The sequence below is a fragment of the Aplidium turbinatum genome, chromosome 3 (genome assembly GCF_918807975.1).
Source record: "Aplidium turbinatum chromosome 3, kaAplTurb1.1, whole genome shotgun sequence".
NCBI classification, from domain to species: domain Eukaryota; kingdom Metazoa; phylum Chordata; class Ascidiacea; order Aplousobranchia; family Polyclinidae; genus Aplidium; species Aplidium turbinatum.
The window spans coordinates 5469571-5494701 of NC_137474.1; the positions used below are offsets into that span (position 1 = coordinate 5469571).

The 25131-nt window shown below is 38.3% G+C and overlaps 2 protein-coding genes across 2 annotated transcripts; both read right to left on the reverse strand.

The window, feature by feature from the left end:
• Nucleotides 1-8652: 8652 nt before the first annotated feature.
• On the reverse strand, nucleotides 8653-9726 carry LOC145766108 (uncharacterized). The gene has a single exon (XM_082577766.1). The coding sequence runs from the start codon at nucleotides 9724-9726 to the stop codon at nucleotides 8653-8655; it is 1074 nt and encodes a 357-aa protein (XP_082433892.1).
• A 6252-nt stretch (nucleotides 9727-15978) lies between these two features.
• On the reverse strand, nucleotides 15979-23587 carry LOC145766110 (uncharacterized). Its single transcript, XM_082577769.1, has 3 exons — nucleotides 22356-23587; nucleotides 17311-17862; nucleotides 15979-17235 (listed from the first exon to the last, which is right to left on the reverse strand). The coding sequence occupies exons 1-3, from the start codon at nucleotides 23585-23587 to the stop codon at nucleotides 16788-16790; spliced, it is 2232 nt and encodes a 743-aa protein (XP_082433895.1). The 3' UTR covers nucleotides 15979-16787.
• Nucleotides 23588-25131: the final 1544 nt, after the last annotated feature.

The window sequence follows — 25131 nt, forward strand, 5'->3', positions numbered from 1 at the left end:
TCTGAAAGGAAGTCAAGTACCACCGGATTTCATTCGTTCATCCCCAACGCCGACACGTGCCCCATCGGCCTGACACTACAAAGACAAGCATGGGTGCGCCTCAACCGTCTTCGTACGGGCGTCGGGCTTTTCCGGTCAACCATGCGCCATTGGGGAATTGGCCTCTTCCTCCTCCTGTGAATGTGGTGCCGAGGAACAGACTGCAGACCACATCATCAATAACTGTACCATCTTCAAGCCACCTAACGGAGTGGAAGGTCTGCGTGTCATGGATGATGAAACTAAATACTGGCTGCTCTCTAGTAGCCTTCCAGTGTAGTCCGGGAACATCTTGAGTCTGGGCTGGTAAAAGGATGGAGTAGCCCCTCTGCCCCAGAGGCTTGCACGACGACGAAGCGCACGGTTAATAGGTCCACCCGCTTATTAAGCCCAATTTGGTCCATTCCGGAATTACTGAAGGTATAGGAGTGGTAAAATATTGTCTCCCGCAGCCAAAATGTCCGGTCCCGATGTGGCCTTAATAAGTGGGGACGACCGTATTGGAATTGATATTAACTTGCAAAGTGTTTTGCGCAAAATCATATGCTTCTGAAACGTTTGGGTCGCGAAGACTTCGAACGATTGCTTTTTGGGTCGCACCAAAAAGTATTTGCGGACCCCTGGTCTATGGTATGCCAGTGTTAGATATGGGCGATATGTGCCAGTCCTACTGTCGGTAAAGATGAAGACATTTCCTATACGGGCTTTCGGAATTTCGTTGAAAGGCATGCAGTATTGAAAACATAGCCATGTAGCTTACTTCCAGAGTTCTCTGGAAATTAGAGTAAACTGTACTTCTGGAAGTAGCTTTGATAACACAGCCTACAAAGCTTTACAAAACATATGTTATAGAAATCCCATTCTTGTTCAAAAATGGTTCAAAATCTTAGACCAGACCTTAATGGTGACTCCAACCTTTGCAGCAATCTATTTTTTAATTCGATAAATGTGCTCTGAAAACAAAAAAAAATAGTATTTGGCCACAAAGTTACTTAATCTCAATCTGACAACGCTGGACAATTCCACTATCAAGTGACTGTTTGATGAATGCCAAGACATCTGAGCCCGATGAAATGTACCGTAACATGGGGTGACTCTTTGTACACTTTTAGCGAATTTCTGTTTACCTTAAAAAATTCTTAAGTAGTGACAATAAAAGTTACAATAGCATTAAAAATACCTCTCAACTATGGGTCTTTCCAATACAAATGTGATTACTTTGAAAAAACAAATTGAAAAGTACCTTTTTTTCATTTAAATGGTCTGTTCAAAGTCACCCGGCAGTGGGGAGTCTTTGAACGAACCTAGAAAACGACTGAATTTCAAAGTTTAACTGGCAAGAGGTGGCTTTAAAGTACTGAATACAGTGAAGTTTGTTTATCTTTATCCTGCATTGCGGGAAAGCGGACTTGAGCGCTATGTATCGGTGTACGCCTTCCGACATACACCTGACCCACGCTGCAGCCGACGGCAATGTCTGTTTCCGATTGTCTACTATACTTATGACTTAAATTTGGTACTACCCATTACTCGAAATCGATCACTGGGTAGAGGCAATTATCGTTAAGTTTGTTGCCCAGAGAAACAACAGCAAGTGCGGGTGGCTGGAGTCGAACATGCAGGCTCTCGACTGCGAGCCCAACGCGCTAACCACTCGGCCACGGCTGCAGTTATTCCCCAGTAACAATTGCTCTGTTCAAGTACATTATTTGAATGCAATTCTTTTATTTATTTTTACTATTTGGTTACGGTGTATCGAAAATAACGAAGAACAAACCTATCAGGCACACAACGTTGATATTTAGTTAAATAAGGCAGAAACATTGAGCAACTAAATATCTACCTTGATTCAATATTTAACTTCTGACGTTGTGCAATGTAGGCTACAGCGTTGACAGAACGTAGCGACTATAACAACCTAATATCAATGTTAAATCAACGTCACCAAAACAGAAAGTTTTCTCAATTTTTAAATACACCGGTATGCTAAGAAAATTTCAACGTCAGGGCCAACGCGTTTTAATGAATTTTAAACAATAATTCCTTGTCGTGTGCATGCTGAGAAAGCAATAGGACCACACACAAAAAAATAGGAAGACGATGCATCTTGCAGTACCGATCGTAATCGATATTTGTAAAGAAATTGTTCAACAAAAAGTTCTTGTTCAGCAATAGTCTTTGCTCACTGTTTGTCTACCATTCATGTAAATCGACAGCAAACTTCAAAATTCCTCTTCGTAAAACTTCGGGAGCTTCCACTTTTCCAATCACTTTGCTGTAGGAAAACGCACAGATTTCCTTTTGATCCGGAAACACAAAGAGGTCTTTGTCACATACTCGTTGAGTTTTCTTTGCACAAAGGAGGATTCATATTCTTTGCTGCTCGTTGTAGTGATGGATTCTACTTGTCCTAGATAGGCATTCATCTTAAATGTTTGAGGAGCAAAGTTCACCAATAACCAATGTCCTGCCCTTATGCTGTCTTCACTGACCGGGAAAACTCCAGTAAAGTTTGGAGTTTCCTGTGGCACTGTTGGTGTAGTGATCAATGTAGATGTAGACTCCTCTTCAGAGTCGTCGCTGTTTTGTGGCGACGGTTCCACGGTACGTATGCGACTCGCGTCCCGAAGTGGTAAGGTAATAAAACGCTGTTAACCGATCATTTTTTTATTTTTGCGTGTAGGATATAATCGCTCTTATTTCGTAACATTCCATGATCGTTGAAGTCGATGTCAAACCTTAGCGGCCACATAAATCAATGATGTCAGGTTGGCTAGGTGATAATAGCGGTAAGAGACGTCGTTAATGCAAGCAATATCTGCGACCAAGATTATTTTTTTTCTTTTATCGGTTTTCGATTTAATTCTCACACATTGCGAACTATCTTTGCTTCAAGAACATCGTGGGGAGTCATAATAGCACATTTTGCTGGCCTAGTTTTGTTTGACTTCAACCAGTCAGGTCAGAAGTTACAGTTTATCCTTTTTTTCGCCCGAAATAAACAATTGCTGGCGCTGGCGGACATTAGCCCATTTTTTTACATTGATTCAATGTCTACCAGTGTTGAATGTTCATGTGTTAATGACCGGATTTCGATTCTTGTGCGTACAACAAAACATTAAAACAATGCGTTCTGTTGAATCAAAATTGATCTCACAGTGGAAAGACCTTGTTGAAAATAGCGCGTCTAATTTAGCTGGTTTACTTATTATTGCCGTGAATATTGTTACGTGATTATTCCAGCAGCGTAAGTTACTCTACGATCTACTTTGAAATTTCCTCACCATATTATGTCAATACCGATAAGAGCAGAGGGTGGGCCGCACCCCCTTACTTTACGCCTATGATTACATTGCCTGTACAAGTGTACAGGGTGCGGACAAAGTCTTTGGACTGCTTTAAAGTGTAATATTTCTGAATATAAATAGTGAATAAAATCGCAAAATATTATAACTAGGGCCATTTTTATTTTGACCTAAAAAAATTTTTTTTTTACTTTATTTTTATTAAATTTTGACTTTATTTTGACCTAACGAAATTGCTTATGTGTAGAGGGCACAGTTCTTCCTTGAATTGATACCAGTTACCCAAACATAATATTTTGTCGATTTCAGACCCAAACGTGTTCAATAAAAGGGGCTTGTACAATGAAAGTTTGCCTTGATTGCAATGCTTGGCTCCAATCCAGCTCAATGGCGTTTACTTTTCCTGTGGCTTTCAACAAAATACTTTTTATCGCACTTCACTATAAACTCGCAAAAATTGCACCTTACCTATCACCCCCGGGAGTTGCAGTAAATTCACCAGGAAAATCTCGACAAATTTGTCTAACCTTTGCTGAAGACGATTTAGCTTGCTTGGCATGTTTGTATTACAGAATGTCAGTAAGCTATTCCTAAAATCCAAACTGTTGATCTTCGAAAAGACCACGGACGTTTGTGAAGAGGAAGTGTTCTATAAGAATTATTTAAATACGTAACAATGAATAAACAATGGACAATTTGTGATAAAAGTCACTGCTGATCCAAGTGGGCATTGTGACATATTTCCTTCTTTTATGGGCTAATATGGTTTAATTGTGTCGCAGTTCCTGATTTACAATGCTTCTACGAGCATTTTGACAAAAATGACTCTCAAGAAACACAAAAAGTTTGTCAAAAGCCATAATTTGACAAATTTTGACTTTATTGAAAATTTTGACTTTATTGTCAATTTTGACTTTATTTTGACCTAGGCCTATAAACTTCTTAGAAACAGTCCCCTAGATGCTGAAAACAACTTTATTCTTTGATTCGTAGACAGACAAGGTCCTTAAAAAATTTTGACTTTATTGACTTTTGCGGGCCCTAATTATAACGGTGTAGGCTATTGCCAAGACACTAACTAACAATCGTACAAAGTTTTATTCAAATGTCCCCCTCTGGCCTGATTAACACGCTCAAGTCTACTTCTGAAACTCCCTATACCGCTTTACATAGGGTTTCTTGGGGTATTTTGCCCCATGCTTTTTTGAGAGAGCACTTCAACGCCTCAACTGAGTCATGGGATGAAGCACAGGTATCTGCCTCCAAAATGAACCAAACACAAAAGTCCATTGGATTCAGGTCTGGTGATGAGGGCGGCCGAACTCCCTTGCTCCAGAAATGAAGAAAATGGTGCTAACACCATTCCTAGGTTTTCTTGGACGTGTGAGATGGCGCACCGTCTTGTTGGAATGTGAATGGCTTCCTTTTGAAGTGTTTCTTAGAATCTGCAAGGACAGGAGTCAAACTTGTTTCAATGTACGAATTGGTGTTAACTTTAGCGCCTTGTGGAACAAAAATGAGGGGAGACGCTGATATAGTGCAGCTGATATACATCGGTTGAAATATATCAGTATCGGCCTAAAAATTCCATAAATATCGGTATCGGCCTGAAAAAGTGAAATCGGTCGAGCTCTATGTGTATAACCAGGATTTGCACCTCGTGTGGCCAAATTGCAATCCTCAATATCTCGAGAACCGAAGGTCATAGAATGCCAATTTTTTTTAAAAGAGTTGTCTCAATGAACTCTATCTGAACATAATACATCTTAAAATTCTGGAACCATGGGTGTCCAATTTTTTTCCTAAATTAAGGATGGAATGACTCTGAAGGTGTTTGCAGCATGAAATGAAACAGGCGGGGCACAAAATGCGTATTACAACATTTCATAGACATGACACACGGTGAACAACAAGACGGGGTCGGATACCCTCCGCACGGCGCGAACGTTAACAGTCCCCCTGTCCTTGAGGAGCGGCTGGTCGGCTCTGACGGTCGGTTGAAGCAGAGGTCTCGTGCAGCGGACATCCGGCCACGATGATTCCTAATTAACACAAAAAATGTGGAAGGTTACAATTGCGGAGGCAATGACAATCTAAACGCAACGGTTATTTCAGGTGAACACTGTGGAAGCAGTTAATATGTATATGCAGTGCACGAAGTTTAATAGTTGTGAAAAGTGACAAAGCATGTCAGAGGGCACAGAGCGCGCTCTCTCTACGAAACGGGGGGGAAGTAAGCTGCATTACTTAACACCAAGTATATGTTTGGGCCAGGATGAACAAGGACCACGATCTAAGAATGCACTAAGTGTAATACTAAATCGGCCACTATGATAATTGTAATTGAAGGATGTACAATCGACTAGAGTATACCAAGTACAACAAAAGTGAGGGGATGTAAGGCACATAGGCTATCACTTATTATGGGAAACCAATTAGCAGAGCAGGGGTGAAATGGCGATTACGCGACAAGGCGCCAATAGGGCAGAATGCATGTCGACTTACATCAGACCAACGTCGGTAAAGCCCAAAGTCAGTGAACATCTATGGTAGAACAGTTTCTACAGTGACCGCAATGGTCGGGCACAAGGGCCACAGGTAAGAGTGCAATTAGACATGGTAACCTACAGATAACTATAACACTTAACTTAAGTCCAAGGGAAGCAGTAGTTGAAAACCGATGAAATCCGATTCAGCAAACTCACGAAAACAATGATGAAGATAATACGTTTAAAGGAGAGATGGTGAACTAACTAAAGAAAGATTGGTTGAAAGGGTGCAGTTTTATGTCGTGCCCAGGACGGTGAGGGAGATTGAGAGGCTTATGGCCGCTACGACAACGTAAAAATCATATTTAAACATCATGAATTAATGTCACTTAACTTGAATCCAACGGGGTCATCGTTGAAGGAGCATCCGATGAAAGCCAGACTAGTAGTAGTGCAGTCATGGGACCTTAAAAAGTGGTGTTTGTGGGAAATTTTTTTATCAAGCTGATACGTTGTTCGGACCTTCCCCATATTATGCAGATGGCTCAGAAAAAAATCCCCATCAATCAGGTGATGGGAAACCACCTTTTGGGCCCTTTTGCCAAATGACGTCACAATCCCTTTGGGTCCAACATATGAAAATTTCAAAGTTTTTCAAAATAGGACATATTATACATCATTTTTTAGCTTTTTTCAAGGGGAACAACTTTTTCTATTAATCATAACCCTGAAAATGTACAGAAAAAGAGTTATTACCGATTAAGCAAAAGGATAAATCTATAAATTTCAGGCAAATTTGAAATTATTCGTCACTGTTGGACTTATTCTTCAATATTCTTTGACAAGAATTAAACAAAGCAAGCAAAACATAAATTGAAGCTATCATCATCATCAAAAACGTCAAAGATGTTGCTTTCCTTCTTGTCCCGTTTCATCTTCATTGTTCGAGTATTCCTCTTCTTCGGTACCAACATTGACGTTCTGCAGAAGTGAAAAAGTCTTCATTCTTAAGTTTTTCGTCCCTACATAGCCGTAGGAGATGGGGGGCAGGGGGGGCGGTCGCTCTCCCGTTGAAAAAAAAATGTCGCGAATTTGGGCAAAAATGTCAAGTTATTTGGGCAAATCAATCTTACCATGATGTTTCAAAGTCTCACCAGTTTATAGACTTTATATAATTATTATAATTTATGAGATGCATTGATATTTTTCAATGAATGTAAAATGCATTATCATCGATTTTGAAAACAATTGCAATCTCGGCATTTAAATGATAAGTTTCGATTCTAAAACTACAAAAAGTAACTGTAAAAGAGCACAGTTGGCAAAAAAATGTAAGTTAATCACTGATTTTCACTAAAACATAGGCTGCATTAGATATATAAGATTTAAAGGCTTGCTGGGTAGCCTAGGCCTACTGGTAACTTTTTGAGAGTTTTTTGGGTTTTTTCCTTAATATTTTACTACTGTGATGTAGTTGTTTGTAAAAATCATTTGGGCAAAAATATCTAGTTAATTGAATCAATTAATTCATGGCTGTGGTTATATTTACACTATAATAGTGTAAATATAGCCGTAATAGCATTGCCAGATAAGAAATTCTGCCCTAATTTGAGAAAAGTTAATCCTAACTCTGGCAACACTTTTCACAAGCAAGCATGGCAACAAGTGTGTAAAAATAGCCACTTTGTTAATTCTTACCATGAGTTTTCAACATTTTACCAGTTTAGTAACTTTATAGTGTTGCATTTTGTATGAAATACATTAACCTTTTTCTTTGAATGTAAATGTAGCATCAACAATTTTGAAAACTTTTGTATATGGTATAGAAATTTGGGCAGAATGTAACTTTCGATTCACTATCTAAAGAAAGTAAATGTAAAATAATGCATTTGGCGAGCCGAGGTAGGCTTATTACAGATATTCATTAGGATATATACAGTATGTACCGTAAGATGGGGTGGGTGGGAACAATTTGGAGGTATTTTGTAATGCTGTTTTGAAATTACCGACTTAACCAATACCACAATAGTTCCAAAATGTGTACATCAACACTAGGTATACGTGTAACAACCAGATTAGTTGGAAAGTAACTACGTTTAGAAAGCAGAGACAAATAAGTGATGTTCTTATTCACCCCACACTTTGGGGTGAAAAGAAACGCTTTTGCTTTTTAAGTATTTGTTCCTATAAAACCCAACTGATGTTGCTAAAAGAAACATGCTTCGACTTGTGGCTTATAATCTACAATATGACAACCGCATGTGGGAGTTGTGGAGCAACTAATGCACACATAATTGCATTTAAACGAAGTTTTATTGTTACTCAAGAAATAAGTCCATGCAGTCAATCAATCAATATCAGAGTTCAAAATCCCCAAACGGAATCGAGTTCTGGTACAGCGAATATGCCCCTTTTCCTGACCAGTGGAGGTGCAATTTTCCTTTTGACATCTGAAAAAGGATAAACGAGGATGTCTTCGTCTTTCGGCCACTTCCAATGGAAGCCGCTTTTTACCATAGATTTAATTAAGCAGCCTTCGCTTTCCACAGCTATGATCTGGCCAGTAAAAACCTCCCCTTCATAATTAAAAATTACATAATCTCCTGCCGCATTTATCTCAACAATATCATCCTCCTCAAAATCGTCCACTTCTGTTGATTCGGTGTTAATACAAGTTTGTGCCGGTGACACACCTTGATCAGAACATGAAGGAACATCGGCCGTTCTTACACTTCTTCCGGGTTCCACAGTTAGCCGTTTCCGTTTTTGAGCTTTGTGTTGCGCATTAGCTTTGTAACGCATTCCTTCCAATACTGAAATTAAGGTATCATCCACTGCAGAAAACGAATCTCCATCATTTGGTTCGGTACCGGTACTGCGATGTGGAAGTGAGGAAAGAGCCTGTCTTCATTTAAAGGATAAATTCCACACTTTTCAAAACCAGACTTCAGATTTGACGCAGCATTGTTATACACATCGTTGTGCAACGTATTTAGGAGGGTAGGGAATGAATCTTTAGAAAGGCCAGCCGAACCTTTGCAGTTGCGCTTTTCTTTCTCCAGTATTTTCCTCCAGGAACGTTTAAGAGGCCGAAAAAAGGAAACATCAAGAGGTTGGAGGATGTGGGTGGAATTTGGTGGCAAGAATGCAAACGCAATGTAGTTTTCTTCGCACTGTTTTATGACTTCAGCAGACAAGTGAGAACTTAAGTTGTCTCCGATCATTATTTTACTCCCTTCCAGATTTTTCAGATACGGAAGCGCAATGCTCACAAACCAGTCCTCAAAGGTTTGCATTTCGAACCATCCTGAACTAGAGCGATTATATCGAGCACCGGATGGCCCTCCAACTGTCCACGATTCATACAAATGAACTGCTTTGTAGCAAACGTATGGCGGAAGCAAAGTGCCGTCTGCACAGCCAGCGTACATTATCGATATTGATGATTTGCTATGATCCATGATTCTTTCTGGATATTTGATGCCTCGCTTAGTGATGACCTTTTTTCTCCCTGGGTCATTGCTTAAGTTGGTCTCATCGTAATTCACGATGTTGGCTGGTGGAATGCCAGCAATCGACACTGCAAGATTAGAAAAATATGTCTTGACAATGGTAGGCGACAACGATGCTCTTGAAGGCTTTATGTTTTGACAAATCCGATAAGACACAATCTCACGATTTCTTTTAACAAATGAATCGGCCCAATCTTTGCTTGGCAAATTGTTTTTGAAACGTGGAATAGAAACACCACGTCTGTCTAGATGTCCTTTTACCATGAATCTGATGTCGAAGTTGTCCAAAGGAAAGCCCCATGTAGCACACGTAGCTACTCTTTGTGCCATATATGTCTCCAACTCTTGATCTAAGGCAGTTTGCCCCCCTTGAGTCTTCATTTTGGGATTGTTGGCTCTTCTGCAAAGGACTGCAATCGGAATCCCATATTTTTTTGAGCATGAGCGAAAGGACATTCCACGACGGTGATCTGCCAGAGCTTGATTGATTGCTTCTGGAGTATGTTTCTTGTATGTTTTTCCTCGAGGATCCGATTTATATGTTCGTGGCATGTTCTTTTGGCGTGTTCCTATTCTCCCCGAAAATTTCGAAAATTTGTCTGAAAAAAATGAAATCCATGAGCACAAAATTTTGTTAGGATTTTAATTGAAAATTACCATGAAGCGTAAACTAATTACTATGGCCGAGGTCTTTGGCAATATGAAAGTTCTCCACCTCTGCTCAACGTCGTCAGGGAATAGAAGTTTTTCACGGTTGCAAAAAACACTCCAAAAAGTTTCAAGAAAAAATCTCTGCTCAGCAGTAAGTCTGTCGAAGTACAAATCAAACACTTATGCTATTCTACACTCTATATAATGCCTAACCAAAATAACATGCGAGCCTGCAAAAATATATAAACAGATATAAGGAAATATGCAAAATATTCTAAGTCTAAAATTTGTTCCTATTCACCCCCATGTTCCTATTCCCCCCGTTTTACGGTACCGTATACACACTAGCTTACATTTCTTCATTGGTAGAATTTTGAAACCCTACTGGATTCTTGTACTAATGTAGTTGTATGAGCAAAATTATCTAGTTATTGGATAAATTAATCTTATCATGAGTTATGCTATGCTCACAAAACTTAACTTAAATACTACAAAGATAGCTCATCATTTTTAGATATGGCGAAACAAGTTAAGCATTTGTTATAAACTCTAAAAATCAACAGTTGTGAGGCCACATATACAGTATACACAGGGGCGCCGGAAGCGGGGGGGCAGGGGGGGTGAATGCCCCCCCTGCCCTCAAATTTTCTGCAGATGGAGGGGCAGGAGGGGCAATGGTGCCCTTTTAAAGTCATGTAAGCTACTGCACATTTTGCAATATAACAATTTCTGCTATTCGCTTTTAGCCTAATTATAATCTTTCATTTTTGCCTCAAAATAATATTTACGGCACAAAATTTTGCAACACAGTATACAGGCCTTAAAACTCGTTTTTTTTTTCGGCAGCCATCGTAGCCTACCGGGAGCTCCTTCTTGGCGGCCAAATCTGCGTGCTTGGAGGCCAAAATACAAAATAAAAATAACGATAGCACAAGTAAATAGAGTTAAACTTGCAACAATGCTAAAATGATCACTTAGCGTTGTGAAGTCTGGGCCTGGGCGACGTCCTACAATAGAATCGTTGCACCACGTAATAACTGCTTTATCGGGATTGTAATCCAGTAGCCTAGCCTACTATTCAAAGTTTGAATATTCAATATTCAAAATTTGAATTTCAAACGACACTCGCACGAGTGTATCCAATGTGGCTGATTTTATAGAAGTTCGCCACTCTCCTAGAATTCTTTTTAACAACGAAAAACAACGTTCGACATGTGTTGACGATGACGGCAAGGTAGCCTAATACAATAAGTATTTTAATAATTAAAACATTACTTGTAGGCTTTAACTGCCCTTTATCAAAACTGACGATGCACTAGCAAGTGCGAAATATTTTTTCTGTTACATCTACTGACATCTGATCCCTGTTGCCGTAGCAATTGAGGTTTTAGCTATTTCAATGATGTACATTACTAAAAGACATTACTAAAAGAAGCATAATTTTTGCAAAATATGATAAAAAAATGTTTTCCCCATTGATGTCAACTAACTTAGTTCTCCTTTTTAACAACGGTTCAATGTCCGACAACATCGAATTGACATAAAAACGACAATATTGCCAGCCGATGTAAATTAGCACTTCGCAAGACTTTGTTAAAATATACGTCGGGAATTACAAACAAGACTTACAGCGCTGGCGATCGCAGCAGATGGATATATTCCATCAATAACAAGTATTCCCCGCACAATGTAACGGTGGCGATTAGTACGCGCTGACCTAATTTTGCGTCACTCTTTGATACTACATATTTTCGACAGTTAATCCACGATCATTCTATTGAGAAATTAAATAATTGGCTAGAAGAGACCGGCGGCCAAACTTGGCCGATTGAGGAGGTAGCACCGGCGGTTCATTCAAGCACTACTTTAAGGCTTGACAGTAGGTTACATCATTATAACATAGCATGGTGCCCTTCTTTGTATACCGGATTATCATTATCGCTATATTTTATCTTAAAACTTGAAAAAAAATTGGCCTTTTAGTAAACAAAAGTGCCCTTTTTTCGTGATCTTGCCCCCCCCAGTCAAAAATCGTTCCGGCGACCCTGAGTATACACCACTTTTGTGGGCATTTGATCTCGGCAACTAACTACCGCATGGGCCTGCACAAAGTGAAAAAGTATATTAAATGAATATAATTTGTAAATTTTCCAGCATTTAGTTTCATGTAATTTGTTGGCTACAGTTTAACTGTTTTCTATATTATGTAAAGAAGTTTTTTGTTTAAACTGCTGTTTGTCTTTGCTAGTCCTGGGGTTGATATGCTCAGCTATTTAGCCTACTATCTATGATCAGTATTAGAGCAACAACAATCAAATATAAAAACACATGTTATGTTGTTCATGTTTTGTCATCCAATTCATGCAGTTGGTGCATCAGGCAATGTAAATAGTGCTGTTGGTAATGAGGTCTGTAATATTTTGTGGCAAGGATTAAGTTTGAAGTTACCACCTGGGAGTCGCTTTTCTTCAGTGCTTGCAATTTGAGTAGCTGCTTCATTATGAAGTAAGAATATCAGAATATCATTCTAATGATGTTCTGTAAGACCGTTGAGTATGATTTCACTGTAATATGATATCAATATTTGTGTTATTAAAAGTAGTTTTGTTCAAAGGTGCAAGTTTGATGTGCAATTGTGCATAGCATCATAAACTGTCAAATTCTTTTTAGGCTATAGTGTTTGAAGTAGCATGGATTAAGTAATGTTACTGGTTTGATAAGTAAGGGAACGTTCAAATATTACGTAACGCCTTCGAGGGGGGGGGGGTTATGCAAAGCGTTACGTTAGCGTCACATCGGGGGGGAGGGGGTTCAAGCAAAACGTTACGTAACGTTTTCGAGTACGGAATGATAGTTTTTTGTGCTGAATTTGTAGTAAAAAAGCGTTACATGGGGGAGGGGGGGATTGAAAAAAGCGTTACGTTGGCGTTACATGGGGGAGGGGAGGGGTCAAAAATTCGGAAAAAAAGCGTTACGTATTATTTGAACGTTCCCTAAATAGGTTGTCATTCTAGATTTTTTTCAATGCAAATTTACAAATACTGAGTCTTTGGACTATCTTTATATTGAAGAGATTGAGCTACTTTTTGTCTGGCCTTTTAGTGAAGTTAGGCTGGAGATTTTCAAATAATCTGACAAGGATATTCATCAATTGTTACCCGGTTATTGCTGTAAGTCAGTTTAAATTGTTGTAGAATCCAGCTAGGCTTAATATATATTTTTGTGCCACATAGGAGTGCTTTAATTTGATCGTTTATTTAATTGGGACACAGACAGGTCTATGAATGCACGTTAAAGTTAAGTTAGCCTTGTTTTGCTGTTGTAGCCTATGTTATGTTGCCTGTGTTTTCGTACACGGCCAAGTTGATGCCTGTAGAGTTATTAAATGCACTACCTCAGAGATTGTGAGTAATTTTGTGCTTTTGAAATACATATATACGCAAAGATAAAATTTGGGCAAACTTTAAAATATTTGGGCAAATTTTGTTCGCCCCCCCAAAATGTTTTACTCTCCTACGGCTATGCTGGGGTATGTCGTTCATACTAATTACATGTATTACTTGATACGAAAAAGATGTGAAACTATCTTTGTATTTCAAGCATACTTACTATACTATTACATTCAACACCATGACATTCACCACAAGAAGAAACACATGCCATTCCAAACTTGCGACAGGTGCAAGTTTTCGTTCTACATGGATTTTTCGTTGATTTCTTACATCTGCATCTAATTACTTTGGTCAATGCTTCTGATGCTATAGGCATATCTGTCATTATTGGGACAAGTTCGTTGTTGCTATTGTTTCTCCATCCCCATTCACCAACATTGGATTTAAATTCTTCACCAATTAAAGATGTAGCCCATGGAAGTAGGCTACTCTTTGGCTTGGTGGTAGCTTTCTTTGGTTCAATTATCCCTTTGCATGTAGGCTATTTGCCATGTCTAAAAGTAAACCAAGATAAATATTAAATACAGGGTATTTGGAATTGGACAAAGTATTATATATTATTATATAATCCCTATTATATAAGTATTATAACATTATTATATAATCCCTATGTAAAAATGCATACCTGAGTGTAGTAAGCGTTGAATCCCGCCCCGATAGCTCAGTTGGTTAGCGCGTGACTTCTGGAACGAATTACATTACCAACAGGAACGAAGATCTGTCCAAATTCCGGTGAAGCTTTTTGCTATCCTCTTTACTGTGTGCTGCTAGGTTAGGAATTGATCGTAAAACCATGGGTGAAAGGAGAATTCTGCAACTATCCGCAATATCTGGAGTCATAGTATTGAATGTAATAGTATAGTAAGTATGCTTCGTGCTTGTTTGTTTTTCATATATTTATCCTGCATTGCGGGAAAGCGGACTTGAGCGCTATGCATCGGTGTACGCTTTCCGACGTACACCTGACCCACGCTGCAGCCGACGGCAATGTCTGTTTCCAGTTGTCTACTCTACTTATGACTTAAATTAGGTACTACCCATTACTCGAAATCGATCACTGGGTAAAGGCAATTATCGTAAAGTTTCTTGCCCAGAGAAACAACAGCAAGTGGGGGTGGCTGGAGTCGAACATGCAGGCTCTCGACTGCGAGCCCAATCGCGCTAACCACTCGGCCACTGCTGCCGACGAAATGCTTGAAATACAAAGATATCTATAACAGATCGTTTGAATCTACACTGTGAAATACAAAGATAGTTTCACATCTTTTTCGTATCTAAGTAATACATGTAATTAGTATGAACGACATACCCCAGCTATTGTTTTCCGACAAAGAAAAATAAATTGAATTGACTAGACGAAAAACTTAAGAATGAAGACTTTTTTTCACTTCTGCAGAACGTCGATGTTGGTACGGTACCGAAGAAGAGGAATGCTCGAACAATGAAGATGAAACGGGACAAGACGAGGAGGAAAGCAACATCTTTGACGTTTTTGATGATGATGATAGCTTCAATTTATGTTTTGCTTACTTTGTTTAATTCTTGTTAAAGAATATAGATGAATAAGTCCAACAGTGACGAATAATTTCAAATTTGCCTGAAATTCATAGATTTATCCTTTTGCTTAATCGGTAATAACTCTTTTTCTGTACATTTTCAGGGTTCTGGTTTATAGAAAAAGTTGTTCCCCTTGAAAAAAGCTAAAAAATGATGTATACTATGTCCTATTTTGAAAAACTTTGAAATTTTCATATGTTGGACCCAAAAGGATTGTGACGTCATTTGGAAAAAGGGCCTAAAAGGTGGTTTCCCATCATCCGATTGATGGGGATTTTTTTCTGAGCTATCTGCATAGTATGGGGAAGGTCTAAGCAAAGTATCAGCTTGATAAAAAAAGATTCCCATAAAAAGTCTCCCACGACTGCACTAGACTGTTGTAATCCGTGATGTAATCCAGAGTAATCCAGTGCAACCAATAATCAGTTCACAGTTAGTCAAATCACGTCGTTATAATTCACAGTTAGCACATCACGTCGGGGTCACCAGAAATATGTAGCGGACGCTGCTTTTCAGCATACACGCTCATACGTAGCCATCATTGGGATGGCGACATTCCTGGCGAAGTCGACAAGGAATGATCGGACACGAGGTCGACTTTGCTGCTATACTGTGGCCAGCTGTGGCCGAGTGGCCGAGTGGTTAGCGCGTTGGGCTCGCAGTCGAGAGCCTGCGTGTTCGACTCCAGCCACCCGCACTTGCTGTTGTTTCTCTGGGCAAGAAACTTTACGATAATTGCCTCTACCCAGTGATCGATTTCGAGTAATGGGTAGTACCAAATTTAAGTCATAAGTAGAGTAGACAACCGGAAACAGACATTGCAGTCGGCTGCAGCGTGGGTCAGGTGTACGTCGGAAGGCGTACACCGATGCATAGCGCTCAAGTCCGCTTTCCCGCAATGCAGGGTAAAAATATGACAAACAAACAAACAAACAAACTGTCCACTGACTCAAATTCAACCGAATAGTGCTTGCTCACAAGTATATTTGTTTATGACTTTAATAGTGCTTGCTCATATTTGTTTATGATTAATCTTAGACTAATCTTCGATCCAGTAACACAACAAGTAAGAAAAGCAAACACCCGAATGGTTAACGTTCCACCACCAAAAACTGGATATAAAGTATTGTCGCCTCTACATTATTAACAGTCTTGAGTCAGAAATCATAACTGCTGCACCAAAATCATAGCATACCGACTCTGAACATAATACTAAACTGATTCAAACGTTATACTAGCGGTAGCAGAAGTAGAAGCAGTAGCGACAATAAAACTGATACATTGATATTTCACATCTGGCATACTTATTTGAAGTCATGATTTAAGCTTCTTTAAGAAAAGGTTCTAGTTGGAATAACGAGTTTTGCGTATGATCATACAACGCAACACGACTGCAAATCTACATAACGATGAACCATGGTTGGAATTCGGCATAGCGCCTTACAAAAGGTTGATTACTGAATTGAATTCCCGAGACGTGCAAAGCAGTTCGCGGTATGTGCTCAAAGGCCAGAACTTTCTGAAACAATTCTAATGACGTGGAACGTGACGTTAGAGACAGAGCTCTCTGGCGCTACACATGGCATTTTAGCAACAATTCACACTTTCGTAAACTTTTAAATGAAGGATTTGGATGAACAAGGTTTTGCATCACACACATAATTCTATAAAAATTATCAACTTTCTTATAATGACATTTCGTTATGTAACCTTTATCAAATATTTCATACACAACATCACAGGAATAGTAAACAGCACGTAAGAATAAGATTTACCAAATCACTAATGAATTGTTTCATGCTTCTTCAAACTACTGCTCTGTGCAAAGCATTTGTTGCAAACATCACATTGGTATAGCTTTTCACCAGAATGAAGTCTTTTATGTTGCAACAAACCATTCTGTTGTGCAAAGCATTTGTTACAAATTTCACATTTGTATGGCTTTTCACCAGAATGAAGTCTTTTATGTTGCAACACACCATTCTGTTGTGCAAAGCATTTGTTACAAATTTCACATTTGTATGGCTTTTCACCAGAATGAAGTCTTTTATGTATTTTCAAACTGTAAGTTCGTGCAAAGCATTTGTTACAAACATCACACTTGTGTGGCTTTTTACCAGAATGAGTTCTTTTATGATTCGTTAAACTACTACTCTGTGCAAACCATTTGTTGCAAACATCACATTGGTATGATTTTTCACAAGAATGAATTCTTTGATGCACTTTCAAACTGGAAGTGTGTACAAAGCATTTGTTGCAAACTTCACATTTGTATGGCTTTTTACCAGAATGAATTCTTTTATGCTTTGTCAAATTAGAACTTTGTGCAAAACATTTGTCACATGTGGTACATTTGTATGGCTTTTCACCAGAATGAATTTTTTGATGATTCTTCAAAATGAAAGTTCGTGAAAAGCATTTGTTGCAAACATCACATTTATATGGTTTTTCACCAGAATGAATTTTTTTATGATAGTTCAAATGGGAAGTTTGTGAAAAGCATTTGTTGCAAATTTCACATTTGTATGGCTTTTCACCAGAATGAATTCTTTTGTGCTTTGTCAAATTAGAACTTTGTATAAAACATTTGCCACATATGGTACATTTGTATGGCTTTGTTTCTGAATGCATTCTTTCATGATTTTTCAGATGTCCATGTTTTGAGAACCATTTGCAACAGACATCACATTTACATGTTTGGGAACCAGAAAGAATTTTCTTGTGACGTTGTACAACAGACTTTCTAGAAAATCTTTCATCAGCAAGAATTGTTCTTTCATTTGTTTCAAAATCAACAATATCTTCAAGCTTTACAACAATTCCTCGATGTTGACTCATAGTTTTTAAAAGGTTATACCTTAAAAAGTACTATACCACAAGTATAAATCTGAAAACAGTGAAATAGTTAAAAAAATGCATTGAAAATAGCCTAATTTGTGGAGGTTAGAATTAAGTCATATAGCTATCAAAAAGTCCCATATTTTATTTATGCATATTAACAACATAAAAAATTTTGTTTTGTATTGTCCTGTTTGCTTGTATAGTCAATGTCCTGGGTATGACATTAAACTGCATTCTCAATGTCAGGAGGAGAAATAGTACTTTACTCTAGGTCTGGGTCCGTTCGCACCTGATGCTTTTTTTATGCAAAAGTAATATGTAGACTAAGTAAAAGAAGCAATCCTCCTCACATTATACACAAGAGTGAATGTTGTAGGGCCATTCGTTCTCATGTAAATTAATTGCCATCTCCATAATCTATACAAGTCATTACAATTCTTAAAACGACAAGATATCTACAAACTGGAACTTGCCAAATTCATGCATCAACTCATCAACAACAATCTTTTAAGCATTTTTCAAGAACACTTTACCAAAATTAAACTTGTACTGTACACTTGTACAGCTTTTGATGGAAACTAAACCGATATCAATAGCATTGGTTTTACACATTTACTTGCACTTTATTCTCTAGCAGCATTAATATTCATTGCAAATGCAACAAGTATATAATTTGTGAATTGGCAAAAACATGTGCTGCACAGTGCACATCTCTTACATACGCGCCGACATCCGGGGGGGCCGGCGCTCCCCATAAAATTGTGGTTGAGGGGCAACAAAAATTGCTATTACAAATGGTGTTTCAAAGATAAAATACTTCGCTAGAGATTTAGATCATTTAAACGGACTTAAAGAATGCCTAAAGCGAAAAACAGCAGCTGATCGCATGGCTTTCTCTAGAACGTGAGTTACTACAGTACTGAGATGCGCAGGCACGCACTGCTTATCTTCTCGCGCGTGCAGACCAACTTCAAAGTCAAAACGCTTGGAAATGAAAAAGCGAATGCGAGGTTGAATGTTTATTCTCATTTGACGAGTTATCCAAACATCCCGTTAGATTTTTTGTGACTTCAAACATGAAATCGATTTTAGCAAACTTTATCGAGTTGAAACTACGACAACGAACAATTACGTGAATACAGCTTGGAAATCATACGGTATGGACATTTCAAAGTAGATGGTAGAGTAACTTACGCTGCTGGAATAGTCACGTAACTATTCACTGCAATATTAAGTAAACCAGCTAAATTAGACGCGCTATTTTCAACGAGGTCTCCTCGCTGTGAGATCCATTATGATTCAACAGAACGCATTGTTTTGTTTGCAATGCGTGAGAATTAAATCGAAAACTAATAAAAGAAAAGGTGTTTAATCGTCTTGGCCGCAGATATTGCCTGCATTAACGACGTCTCATACCGCTATTATCACCTAGCCCATGGGCGCCGATCCTTATAGGACAGCGGGGACATGTCCCCACCATCTTTTTACATGTCCCCACCATCTTTTTACATTATTTTTTATAACTTAAAAGGGAAAATATTAACCAAATGTCACAATTTTAAAATGTATTGAAAGGAGTGGACAGCATTTTTGTTTTATGCGAGGAAACCCCGACCGTAGTAGAAATGTTTTATTATGCAGGGAAACTTTCCCCGCATAATCGTTTCCCTCCTCAACTTCAAACACCAGAGACGAAATATCGGTCAGAATCTTTTGCAGTCATTGACAGGGCGCAGCGAAATCTTACTGACTATATCAAGTCGACCGATCTTGAGCACTACAAAATTCTGGAAGAATCACTCTTTAGTGGAAAGCTACAATTACATGTGGTAGACGATTATCCTGAGTTCTCTGACACAGAGTCTCTTGCACAAGAACTAGCCTATGCTTCTTTCGAAAGCAGGACAACGGAAAGTCGTTGGAAGATTTTCGAATGATATTCAAGAAGATGCTATCTCATATCACCAGTGGCGTAGCTAGGGAATGTGCCGCCCGGGGCGGATTCAGATTTTGACGCCCCTTCAAGAAAAAGCATGTGAAAATGAAATTTTTTTTAATTGACTTAAAGTGGAATTATTGTATGTTATGAATCAGTAGCGTAGCCAGTAATTTTAAAAGGGGGGGTTTTAAGGACCGGAAAGACGACACCCAGCGGCGGGGGGTCTGGGGGGCCTCCCCCAGAAAATTTTGAAAAATTACTTTGGATTTGGTGCATTTTCAACAAAAATGTGAGCATAAATATTCTTGTAAAATGGTGCTGTCCGGTGGCATAGTAAAAGGATAAGATCATGTTTTCTTGGGAATTTTTCGGTAACTTAATAAAGCTAAGTCTCTATGTTTTCTTGTTGCTAATTCCTGGCTGAGATATTTGAATGTTTGGTATTGGCAAAACTCGCTCTTTTAATGGAGTTTCGTTTAAAATTAGGCAAACTTTGTTTTAGAGACATAGAGACTGAAAGCATCATTCTCAATATCGTGACGTCACATGTGTGCCAAAGGGGGGGTTGTAACCCCCTTGGCTACGCCACTGTTTTGAACGTTGCCATTCTGTTTGCTTTTATTTTCCGTGTACTTTTGCATTATCAACAAAAAAAAACAAAACGTCCTGTCTGAAAGTGCCGCCCCCCAGACGTGCCGCCCGGGGCGGTCCGCCCCCCGCCCCCCTAGCTACGCCACTGCATATCACCAGCCAGCTCGTGTTCAGCTGAACGGTCATTTTCCATTTTGCGACATGTCAAAACTTGGTTACAATCTACCATGACACAGAAACGACTAAATCATGGAATGATCTGCCATTGCACACCAAAGTTTGGAATTCGATCAACCTCCATGACCTCTCCAAGGACTTCGTTTTTAATTCGCCGCAGACTTTTTGCCGAGTGTTTGGACGTCTTCTGTCCAATGCTGACATTGACAATTAAAATATATATACATCGCGTTTGACTTGTAGCCTACCTACTGTAGGCCTAGGCTATTATTTGTTTGTTAGAACAATCCCGATTGTTTGTTAGAACACCCCCGATCTTTCTAGCTCGTTGCCCCTTCCTACCTTTTCTAGTAAATGTCCCCACCAACTTTAGAGAGCGATCGGCGCCCATGACCTAGCCAACCTGACATCATTGTTTTATGCGGCCGCTAAGGTTTGACATCGACTTCAACGATCATGAAATGTTACGTAATAAGAACGATTATATTCTACACGCAAAAATAAAAAATTGATCTCTTAAAAAAATCTCTTTTTGCTGTTTTGTTTCGTGAGCTTTGCATGCTCAACAAGTGCATAAAGCTTAGAATTGACAAGAAATCATTAAGTTTGAATCTTTGCAAATTAAACATATTCAAACTTTTTACTTCTGCCGACGCCATTTCGCACTCCGTAATCTACGTCGGCAATGATTTTGACGCAGTAAAATGCGTTCATTTTGAAAACTGCCGAGCTGGAGACAACAGCTTGTCCCGTGTATAAGTTGAACCAGTCTTTTTGAAGTGAAAACCAATTGCGAACATCTCGACCTATACTCGAGTATATACGGTATTCGATAAAAGACTATAAAGACTTTCGATAAAAAACAGCAGAGAAAACACTTCGCCGTTGTTAACGCTTTGAAAGTAAGCAATTAGCAAAACGAGGTTAATGAAACTGATAGCGAGTTTCCACTCTGCTTGAAATCATGATTTTTTGCGTTTCATTTCGATAACTTCACTGTCTTGATCGTTGTTATTCAGTATTCACTCGCACAAAAAGGAAATTAGTCGGCTTGAATTATCAGCTAATAATATCAAAATGTTTACTAGGCGTACTGCATGGGTAAAACTAATCGTTTCAAGCAGCGGTTCTAATAAATTCGGTTTGCTACCTAGGTGTCAATATAAGCAAGACACTAAGCTTAATCAAAGACTATTTTAATTGAGTAAAATAGCGTTATGGTTATGGCGTCATCACCTTTCTCGCCCCCCAAGGTTTTTTGAAAAGTCGGCGCCTATGATCACTTACATGGCATTTTAGCAACAATTCACACTTTCGTAAACTTTTAAATGAAGGATTTAGATGAACAAGGTTTTGCATCACACACATAATTCTATAAAAACTATCAACTTTCTTATAATGGCATTTCGTTGTGTAACCTAGTTATCAAATATTTCATACAGAACATCACAGGAATTCTGTACACAACAGCACGTAAGAACATTGTAGTGAAATCATCTACAATTCCTCTATTAAGAAGTTTATTACGCTAAAATGCAACTAGGTTGTTCTGACGACATAAACTGCAAACTGAATTGAGACTAAAAATAAACACCAGTAAAAACGACAAAGGAACTTAAGGCAACGTAACAAAGCAATCAGCAACAACGTAAATTACAATGCAACTTAAAGCAATAACATGTCAAACATAATTTACCAAATTATAATACTAATGGATTGTTTCATGCTTCTTCAAATTACTGCTCTGTGCAAAGCATTTGTTGCAAACATCACATTGGTATAGCTTTTCACCAGAATGAAACCTTTTATGTATTTTCAAACTGGAAGTTTGTGCAAAGCATTTGTTACAAATTTCACATTTGTATGGCTTTTCACCAGAATGAAGTCTTTTATGTAATTTCAAACTGGAAGTTCGTGCAAAGCATTTGTTACAAACATCACATTTATATGGCTTTTCACCAGAATGAGTTCTTTTATGACTCGTTAAATTACCACTATGTGCAAACCATCTGTTGCAAACATCACATTGGTATGATTTTTCACAAGAATGAATTCTTTGATGCACTTTCAAACTGGAAGTGTGTGCAAAGCATTTGTTGCAAACTTCACATATATATGGCTTTTCACCAGAATGAAGTCTTTCATGAATCTTTAAAGTGGAAGTTCGTGAAAAGCATTTGTTGCAAATATCACATTTGTATGGCTTTTCACCAGAATGAATTTTTTGATGATTTCTCAAAATGGAAGTTCGTGTAAAACTTTTTTTGCAAGTTTCACATTTGTATGGTTTTTCACCAGAATGAATTTTTTGATGATTTTTCAAAATGGAAGTTTGTGAAAAGCATTTGTTGCAAATTTCACATTTGTATGGTTTTTCACTAGAATGAATTCTTCTATGCTTTGCCAAACCAGAACTTTGTGCAAAACATTTGTCACATATCATACATTTGTATGGCTTTTCACCAGAATGAATTTTTTGATGATTCTTCAAAATGGAAGTTCGTGAAAAGCATTTGTTGCAAATTTCACATTTATATGGTTTTTCACCAAAATGAATTTTTTTATGATCCTTCAAATTGGAAGTTTGTGAAAAGCATTTGTTGCAAATTTCACATCTGTATGGCTTTTCACCAGAATGAATTCTTTTGTGCTTTGTCAAATTAGAACTTTGTGCAAAACATTTGTCACATATCGTACATTTGTATGGCTTTTCACCAGAATGAATTCTTTTGTGCTTTGTCAAATTAGAACTTTGTATAAAACATTTGCCACATATGGTACAATTGTATGGCTTTGTTTCTGAATGTATTCTTTCATGATCTTCCAGATGTCCATGTTTTGACCATTTGCAACAGACATCACATTTACATGTTTTAGAACCAGAAACAGTTTTCTTGTGACATTGTACAACAAACTTTTTAGAAAATCTTTCATCATATTTGGGTAATTTGTCATCAGCAAAGATTGCCCTTTCATTTGTTTCAAAATTAACAATATCTTCAAGCTTTACAACAATTCCTCGATGTTGACTCATAGTTATATAAGTCATATATACACTTTAAAATGTACTATAGCCTACCACAAGTATAGATCTGAAAACCGTGAAATAGTTTAAAAAAATGCATTGAAAATAGCCTAATTTGAGGAGGTTTGAATTGAGTCATATTGCAATCAAAAAGTTCCATATTTTATTTCTGCATATTAACAACATAAATGTGGCTCTGCAATGCAGGAAAAAAAGTATAAGAGAAGGAAAAATCAAGCCTGCATTACTTTGCCGTCGTCATCGTCGTGTGAGCCTCTGGGGCCGAGGCCCGAGGGTCTATCCTTTTACCACCCCAGATTTACGATGTTCCCGGACTACACTGGAAGGCTACTAGAGAGCAGCCAGCCTTTGGTTTCATCATCCATGACACGCAGACCTTCCACTCCGTTAGGTGACTTGAAGATGGAACAGTCATTGATAATGTGGTCTGCGGTCTGTTCCTCGGCACCACATTCACAGGAGGAAGAGGCCATTCCCCATTGGTGCATGGTTGAGCGGAAAAGCCCGACGCCTGTACGAAGACGGTTGAGGTGCACTAGGGTGTTCCATTTCGAAAAAGTTTTTTGTAATAGTGATTACCGGTATGAGATGAGATTTTTGGTCAAACGAAGTATCCTTTCGAAATTTTTGACCAACTCCAATTTTTGAGGTCCCACACCCCCCTTGAAATATTGAGAAATACCCCCTTGTTAGACATAAAAGTCAAATGTTTGAATTGTCATAACTTCTGGTTAGAATGCAACAAAACCATCATCTTTTGATTAATTCTGCATGATTTTTCATGCTAAACAAGATTACATAGTTTTTAAAGTCTTAAAATAAAAAGAAAAAAAAAGTAGATTTTGATATTTTTTTGAAACAAAATTTGGTAATGAAATTCACTACTTAGAAAGCAATACAAAGAATTTCAATACACTCCACAGGCAACTTAGAAAATACACGATAAGAAAACACAAAAGACTAACCAAAGTTAATGTAAAACATTCACAATAACGTACTAAATTTTCATATTAAACTTGTAACATGCTAAACCATAACTAAACATGCATTCTTATTGCATCATTGCAATCACATATTGGCGAATATCATTGTCAGTCTTTTCTAATTTATCATCATCATTGGCATCTGTGCTAAGTGTGCTATCCTTGACTCGTTCTTCGATGACACATCGTTTTAGCAGTCCAATGACTCTTTCATTGTTCATCTGATTGTTTTTGAACGACCTCCATGCATCCGGTGTGCCCAATGAAAGACATGGAGAACACTGACTGTTGACATCATAAAATGAAATGAGTATCTTTTTAGTTGATAGCGCAAGCATTGACCCAGTTTTTTTGGCCTCTATTGGCTTTCTTGCAATCTCGCTGACGTTTTCTGGCAAAATTGGTGGTTCATCAATAAGATGCCAGGTTGACATTTTTTGGGGAAGCCCACAAGCTTCCATGCCTAATAAAATTTGGCATTGCATACTGAATAGCATGATCAGACGCTGCCATCAAATCTCTATTGAAAAGTGTGATGGCTGGTCCGTT